The sequence below is a fragment of the Bos taurus genome, chromosome 22, assembly GCF_002263795.3.
Source record: "Bos taurus isolate L1 Dominette 01449 registration number 42190680 breed Hereford chromosome 22, ARS-UCD2.0, whole genome shotgun sequence".
NCBI lineage: Eukaryota > Metazoa > Chordata > Mammalia > Artiodactyla > Bovidae > Bos > Bos taurus.
Window position 1 is genome coordinate 51,556,557 of NC_037349.1, and position 8,139 is coordinate 51,564,695.

General features: G+C 48.8%; 1 protein-coding gene across 5 annotated transcripts; it reads left to right on the forward strand.

Moving 5' to 3' along the window:
* Positions 1-1,378: 1,378 nt before the first annotated feature.
* Positions 1,379-8,139, forward strand: NME6 (NME/NM23 nucleoside diphosphate kinase 6). 5 transcript variants are annotated; one of them, NM_001192219.2, is made up of 6 exons: positions 1,379-1,477; positions 3,949-4,045; positions 5,415-5,517; positions 6,686-6,725; positions 7,129-7,289; positions 7,554-8,139. In NM_001192219.2, the coding sequence occupies exons 2-6, from the start codon at positions 3,956-3,958 to the stop codon at positions 7,718-7,720; spliced, it is 561 nt and encodes a 186-aa protein (NP_001179148.2). In that variant the 5' UTR covers positions 1,379-1,477; positions 3,949-3,955; the 3' UTR covers positions 7,721-8,139. The 5 variants fall into 5 exon arrangements, with proteins under 5 accessions (NP_001179148.2, XP_024838306.1, XP_005222813.1 ...); XM_024982538.2 differs by having other exon boundaries at positions 1,439-1,598; positions 7,554-8,078; XM_005222756.5 differs by lacking the exon at positions 1,379-1,477 and adding an exon at positions 1,618-2,151 and having other exon boundaries at positions 7,554-8,078.

Consider the following 8,139-nt stretch of genomic DNA (forward strand, 5'->3'; position numbering starts at 1 on the left):
CACAACTACTGAGCCTGTACTCAGCGGCTCAGTGTACTCAGTGGCTCAGGAGACACGGGTTTGATCCCTGGGTCAGGAACACCCACTGAAGAATGAAATGGCAATCCACTCCAGTATTTTTGCCTGGGAAATCCCACAGACATAGAAGCCTGCAGGCTACAGTCCATGCAGTCGCAAGGACTTCGATATGACTTAGTGACTAAACAACAACAACAATTTAAATATGTTGGATGAAAATGAAAAACACCTCAAAAAAGACTTGGCAGGGGCTGTCACTATTACTGTACATTAACACTGCGAGAAGGCAGTATGTTCTTAAATACCTCTATCTAAAGACAAGACTAGACAAAGGTAGATACCTTCTGGATAGAATGAGCATAAGTCATAATTAACCTCTTGGGACTTCCCTGGTGGCGCAGTGGATGGGAGTCTGTCTGCCAATGAAGGAGACATGGGTTCAATCCCTGGCCCAGGAGGATTCCACATGCCAGGAGCAGCCATAACTGAGTTGATGAGCCACAACTACTGAGCCCGCTTGCCTAGAGCCTGTGCTCTGCAACAATAGATGCCAATGCAATGAGAAGTCCGCACACCGAACTTTGCTTGCTACAACTAGAGAAAGCCTGCACAAAGCAAAAATAATAAAGAAGATAAATAAAAAATTAGCCTCATAATGGGTGATTCACCCAACTGAGTTCAGACTCATAACTGGTGTAGAATTACTTCAGTTCCACCAAAACCGAATCAAGACCCAAGTTCTTTGTCCCCCGCGTCCCTCCGAAAGACAAATACTGGGCACCAACGAAGTGCCAGGCCCTAAAGTGAAGTCGCTCAGTCGTGTCCGACTCTTTGAGACCCCATGGACTGTAGCCTTCCAGGCTTCTCCGTCCATGGGATTCTCCAGGCAAGAATACTGGAGTGGGTTACCATTTCCTTCTCCACGGGATCTTCCCGACCCAGGGATGAAACCCGGGTCTCTAGCATTCCAGGCAGACGCTTTAACCTCTGAGCCACCAAGGAAAGGCACTATCCTAGATCAAATATAAAAGAAAGCGAGTCGGGCAAAGCCCACTCCGGCTGCCCCACTGGAGGCCCCGCTCACTGCCTGGCTGCCACCCTGAAACGCCCATTCTGTCCTCTCCGAGGTCCTCTCTGAGCCACATCCCGTCGCGGTGCCACCGGCCTGGTCAGCTCTCCCACCTGAGGGCGCCCGAGCCCAGCCCATCTCCCGTCCAAGACAGCTACGTCACCTCTTCCCTACGGAGCAAGCGCTGGAAAGACATCAGGGCCACCGGGAGGCGGGCCCTCCTGCTGCAGGACATTCCGGATTGGCTGGCACAGCACCTCGTCCCCGCCCGGGCCGCACAGCAAGGACCCCGAAGAGGGCTGCCCGGGCGAATGCCTAAAGGACCCCGCTTGGACCTAAGGGCTAGCTATTGCAGTGCCTGGTGGCCGGGTCCCGCGGCGGGAGGACCAGGTGACTCGTATCCGAACTCCACCCGGGGCTCCCAAATAGCCCAGAATCTGGAGTGGGTTTAGGCCTCTGTACAAGGGGCCAAAACCGCAGGGCTGCAGGCCTGGAGAAATGGAAGAGCAGGGTGGGGAAGAGGGTGGTGTCTAGAACTGAGGCTGTGAGCTTGGGGGATTGGAGGGTGGGGCTTCAGGTTTTGGAGGCAGAAAGCCGAGGTGATGATGAGCTTGGGAGGACGGAAAGTGTGGCTGGCACCCTCCAGGAAGCGGAGAAATAGGAGCCTCTGTTGTGAAGGCAAATGCCCAAGGAACTTCTAAAACTTACAAGTCTCTTAAAGGAGCGACTTTTACGTTGAGCAAGTTTGCCGACCTGTTCCTCTTTGTTGTAAACCAGTATCCAAGACAAGCGTGACTTGGCTGGCATTAGAAAAGGAACCATGCCCTCCCCTGGATAGCCTCTAGCATTCTGGCCTTGGAATAGCTGAATCACTCATTCACTGATTGATTCAACAAATACTGTTGAGAGCCATGTGTGTGCTAGGCACTCTGCAGTACAGAGGATACAGAGGCGAGCAAAACAGATCGGTGCTTTCATGGAGCTGACCATCTAGTGGGGAAGAGATAAGTGAAGAAGACGTGTAAGGAGCCATGAGAGTGGGCAGGCGAACTAAGATCTAGTGGGTGAGTAGGAGATAACCAGCGGGAACACATTCTGGACTGTGAAAACTCTGGCTGTCAGGCCAGAAAGTCTTGGAGCTGCAAGGCCCATGAGGCTAGAGCAAAAGCAAGTTAAGGTGTATGGAGTTCTAGATGAGGGATCAGATCACTCAAAGCCTAGTAGGACATGACAAGGCTTTCAGGTTTTATTATAAAAGTACACTTTGTACACTTTGAAGGGTTAAGGAGGGAAATGATCAGATTTGCATTTTTAGTTCAATGGCTATTGTGTGGAGAACAGATTGTAGAGGGAACAGGAGTAGAAACTGGAAGATCATTAAAGAGGCTGTTGCATAAGTCCAGGGAGGGTTGATGATGTTTTGGACTGGGGTGGTGGCAGCTGAGAAGGAGAGAACTGTATGGATTGGAAGCACACTGGTGAGGCAAAATTGCTAGAACTTAGTGATATGGTGGATATGGAGGATGAGGAAGGTGAGGTGGCAAGGATATCTCTCCCTAAAAATATGACAAGATTCTGCTCACTTTTGGGTTACTCACCGCCTGGGATGTTAGGGAAACTAAGTTGGCTGGTCTTGTACCGGTTAGGCTGCGGTTAGCTTTGTGGATCGACTGGAGCATCAGCCTGAATGCTGTAGAAAGGGCATGAGTAGGAAAGACCTTGGTAGTGTTTCTCTGTTTGGGCCAGACCCTAGCACTGCCTTTAATGTGCCACTTTCGGGCTAAGAGAAATAACATGGTTGTCCAGACTGTGTGTGTTCATGGAAGCCTTCTCTATTTACTGGCAAATTTAGAGGTTCCACCCAGATAATCTTTGAGAACTACTCCTCAGACCTGCAGAGATGATCAGTTTCTTACATGTAAATAGAATTTCAAAGTTGGAAGAGATCTCAAGTTTTCTTAGTCCAGTTTAAAATACTTTTATGTTTTTTATAGCATTTCCACAATTATTTATTGAGCTCATACACCATGATTAGACTGTAGATATACAAAGATAAATAGAATAAGACTATATAGGTTCATTTGGTCAATAGAATTGATTAAGCGTCTTTGTGCCAGGCATTTCAGCTACAACATGAGTACAACTTGTCTTTGACCTTCGAGTTGCATGTCTGCAAGCCTTGCCATGGTGAAGGACAGGGAAGCCTGGCTTGCTGCAGTCCATGGGGTCACAAAGAGTCAGACACAACTTAACAACTGAACAACAAGCCTTGCCATTGAGGACAGCAAGTGTATTAAAGGGTTTGATTTGGCCAGGGTAGATCCTGACTTATCTGTAACATTAGAATAGAAATTGTATGTATCCAGCAGACATAGGCAGTGGCGGGGGCGGGGGAGGTGAGAGGGGGTGGTATCCTGGCAACATCCCAATTCTTGTCCATCCAGTCTTGCAATTCTAGAATTGATGGGAGAGCACTGTGTGACCCTACCCTTGTGGCTAGAGTCTATAGGAATGTAAATTGTAAATCCTCTGTAAAACACAAAAGATAGGAAGTGAAGGGAGTACTGGCAGAGACAGGTAATGTTTAAACTTGAACTTCTCATGAATGGGTCACTCCTTTGCAGGGTTACAGTTGCATTAGCAAGATTATGTCCCCCAGTGGGTAAATTGAAGGCCCCTGTACTATTCCTTTCCCTCAATCCCATGATCCCAATGGGCAGTTAAATACTAAGTAACTGTCATGTGCTTTATTAATGTCAGAAGTGAGAGCCCTAGTTGACTTGTAAGACTGCATGGCTCCAGAGTAAGAAGGGTGGGGACTGCAACACTGATGAGTCTCTAATCTGGCTCTCTGATGGCAGGAGGGAGATGACCTCGATCTTGCGGAGCCCGCAGGCTCTCCAGCTCACTCTGGCCCTAATCAAGCCTGATGCAGTTGCTCACCCCCTGATTCTGGAGGTAAGAACACGTCCTAAGCCTCTACTGTATGCCCTGGGCATTGCTTCTGTTTCAGGTGCCATAGGGCCATTTGTGAAGACTGACAGCACAGTCCTGTGCTAGATGGTGTGGAGGCAAAGCTAGACGTCGTGGACACTGACCCCAAGGAGACGAAAGATCTGTTGGAGAACTGAGGCAGATATAAAATATAAGAGGGACTTCCCTGGTAGTCCAGTGGTTAAGAATCCACCTTGAAATGCAGGGGACATAGGTTTGATTCCTGATCAAAGAACTAAGATCCCACTAAGGTTGGGGAACTAAGATGGGGCAACTCAGCCCATGTGCCACAACTACTGAAGGCCATGGGCCACAACGAATGATTCTGCATGAAGCAGTGAAGATCCTGTGCTTAGTCACTCAGTCATGTCCGCCTCTTTGCAACCCCATGGACTGTAGCCCCCCAGGCTCCTCTGTCCATGGGAATTCTTCAGACAAGAATACTGGAATGGGTTTCTATGCCCTCATCCAGGGGATCTTTCCAACCGAGGAATGGAATCCAGGTCTCCCGCCTTGCAGGCAGATTCTTTAAACCAAATGCAGCCAAAGAAACAAATAAATAAAATATTTTTTGAAATAATTAAAGGCTCTAATACAGTAAGAAGAACCAAACCTCAAGACAGGGTATATATACTAGTTGTCTATTGCATGTGCGCTCAGTCGTGTCTGGCTCTTTGCAACTCCATGGATTATGGTGTGTCAGGCTCCTCTGTCCATGGAATTTTCGAGGCAAGAATACTGGAGTGGGTTGCCATTTTGTCCTCCAGGGGATCTTCCTGACCCAGGGATCAAACCCTAGTCTCCTGTGTCTCCTGCATTGCAGGCAAATTCTGCACCACTGTACCACCTGGGAAGCCCTAGTTCTTTATTGCTGCCTAATAAATTACCACACACTTAGCAGCTTAAAACAGCATTCATTACCTCACAGTTCTAGAATGTAGAGGTCCAGTAGGTTTGGCTAAGGGCTAGGTTCTCTCCTTCGGGTTTCACAAAGCCGAAGTCCAGGTATCAACTGACTGGGCCCTTATCTCCAGGGTGTGGGGAAGAATCCAGTTTGAAGCTCATTCAGAATGGCAGAATTTGATTTCTGTGTCTATAGGACTGAGGTCCCCATGTCCTTGTTGGCCTTCAGGTGGGGACTACCGTTTTTAGCGACTACTCACATTCCTCGTTACATGACTTACTCCCATCTTCAAGATAGCAACAGGGTGTCTCTTTTCTTCAAGTTTTAGGCTCTAAAGGGTCCCCAGGGTTTTTTTGGTTAGCCTGGGTCTCCTGTTCACTCAGATGCTCCCTTTCACTGACTTTTATCTTTGGGGTGGCATTTATCCAGGCTGTTCATCAGCAGATTCTGAGCAACAAGTTCCTTATTGTGCGAATGAGAGAACTTCTGTGGAGAAAGGAAGACTGCCAGAAATTTTACCGAGAGCATGAAGGTAGGAGCCAACAGTCCTCTGAGCAGGAGGCTTCTCTATCCCTAGAAAGATTTCACATGGACACCCAAGTCAGGTTCTCACTGACGTCAGTTTGGTCGCTCAGTGTGTCTGACTCTTTGTGACCCCATGGACTGCAGCACGCCAGGCCTCCCTGTCCATCAGCAACTCCTGGAGTCCACCCAAACTCATGTCCATTGTGTTGGTGATGCCATCCAACCATCTCCTCTGTCGTCCCCTTCTCTTCCTGCCTTCAGTCCTGGCATCAGGGTCTTTTCCAATGAGTCAGTTCTTCGCATCACGTGGCCAAAGTGTTGGAGTTTCAGCATCAGTCCTTCCAATGAATATTCAGGACTGATTTCCTTTAGGATGGATTGGTCTGATCTCCTTGCAGTCCAAGGGACTCTCAGGAGTCTTCTCCCAACACCACAGTTCAAAAGCATCAATTCTTCGGCATTCAGCTTTCTTTATAGTCCAACTCTCACATCCATACATGACTACTGTACTTACCAACTGTAAAATTCAGCCAGTCTTCTAGAGAGTGGATTGATAACACAAACTTTTCATGATTATCAATGTTTTTAAAATATTTTCTAGGAGGGTCCTACCTCATGGTACCAACAAGAAATTTAGTTTTATATCCTGATAATATCACTGATTGTGAAGTTGCTCAGTCATGTCCGACTCTTTGCGATCCCATGGACTGTAGCCTATCAGGCTCCTCTGTCCATGGGATTTTCCAGGCAAGAGTGCTGGAGTGGATTGCCATTTCCTTCTCCAGGGGATCTTCCCAACCCAGGAATTGAACCCGGGTCTCCCACATTGCAGGCAGACTCTTTACCGTCTGAGCCACTAGGGAAAGTAATATCACTAGTTAACAAAAAACTCTGTCAAGTACTGTCCAAAGGCTCATGATTTCATTTAATTTCCCAGAAACCCCATGAGGTAGGTATTATGTCCCCAGCACACAGATTAGGAAACTAAGTTAGGGAAGTTATTGATTTACCTGAAACTACACAGGTGGTAAGTTGGAGAGCCTGGGTTCAGACCCAGGTAAGTCAGACTCCCTGTTACTTTCTCTAAAACAGTGATTATTCCCTCCTCTAGGGAGGCAGGAGTATAAAAAGTTGTCTTGGCACCGTGTCTTAATGGAGGTCTTCTCTCCTTGCAGGGCGTTTTTTCTATCAGCGGCTGGTGGAGTTCATGGCCAGGTATTTCTCATTTTGGTTCCCACATCTTCATCCACTGAGACTTATTTTCCCTGCCCCCCTAAGTAGATTTGTTAATTTTATTTGCCACTCTTTAAAGTTGTAAGCAGTGTCTAGGGTCTGAAGAAATGTGGGCTCGGGCTGACACTGACCCTGTGGCCACCTGTTCTGAGGTGCTTACTGATCCAGGGGCTGTAGAAGAGTGTTGTTGAATGCTTCCTAACAACTCTGCTGTCTTGGCGGCCTTTCTTCTTCATCAGCAGCCTTCTATCAGCTCTTGGAAGCAGTACTCAGCTAGAAAGGCAAGGAGACTCTCAGGATGTCCAGTGTGCCTTTGGGCCCTGCTCACAGTGTGCCCTCCTGAAGGCAGAGCCAGATTCCTGACATGTGCTCCCTTGGTTCACAGTGGGCCGATCCGAGCCTACATCCTCGCCCACAAGGACGCCATCCAGCTCTGGAGGACCGTGATGGGCCCCACCAGAGTGTTTCGAGCACGCCACGTGGCCCCAGATTCAATTCGTGGGAGTTTCGGCCTCACCGACACCCGTAACACAACCCACGGCTCAGGTGAGGCTGCCTCCTGTGTCCACAGTTTTAATAAGGGAATTTGGTTCAAGGATGGTGGGCAGGCTGGATGGTGGGGTTGAAAGGCAGGTCCCCCAGGGAGCTTTCCTCCCGGTTGGCCCTTTGTGGTGACCTTGCCAGATGTGGCCCAGGACTTAGGAATGGGAGAAGGACAGGCTCTGGTTTCTGAACCCGATTATGACCGCTTCTTGCCTCTGCCCTGCACTCCCTATGAGAATCCCTTCTCTTTTTTTCCTCCCCTTACAGACTCTGTGGTTTCAGCCAGTAGAGAGATTGCAGCCTTCTTCCCGGATTTCAGTGAACAGCGATGGTACGAGGAAGAGGAGCCCCAGTTGCGCTGTGGCCCTGTGCACTACAGTCCCGAGGGTGGCATCCACTTTGCTGCTCCCTCAGGAGGCCTGGGGCCAGCCTGACACAGGCCTGTCAGTTTGTGAAGACTGGTGGCATTGCCCAACCTTCTCTCACAGACCTCTGGTCCCAGAGCATTCTTCTAGGACCAGGGAGGCCTGGGGCTCCTTGTGCCATCTCTGCTGGGCACCACCACCTGCGAGAGGCTCCTCACTGCCACCTCTTCTAGAATCTCACTATCTACCTCTTCTCTGGAATGCTCGTGGGTGGTTCAGAGGAATGATGGCTCCTCTTTTTTCTGAGAACTGTTTATCATTTTCAAGGAGAAGCTTGCCGAGCTGACTTGCCTGAAAAATGCAGTGACTCTGTATTAGCCATGTTTGGTCTGTTTTCCTTAATAAAAGTCAGTATGCTACTGAAAAAGGCTGGGAACACTACTCGAGGTGCTCTCTCTCTCCCCTTAACTGGAGTAATTAAACCTGTC

Excerpts from the sequence above, each read along its gene's own strand:
- NME6 (NM_001192219.2), top strand. The coding sequence starts at position 3,956 with ATGACCTCGATCTTGCGGAGCCCGCAGGCTCTCCAGCTCACTCTGGCC. Across the intron at positions 4,046-5,414 it reads CTCACCCCCTGATTCTGGAG|GCTGTTCATCAGCAGATTCT; the intron begins GTAAGAACACGT and ends GCATTTATCCAG. Across the intron at positions 7,290-7,553 it reads TAACACAACCCACGGCTCAG|ACTCTGTGGTTTCAGCCAGT; the intron begins GTGAGGCTGCCT and ends CTCCCCTTACAG.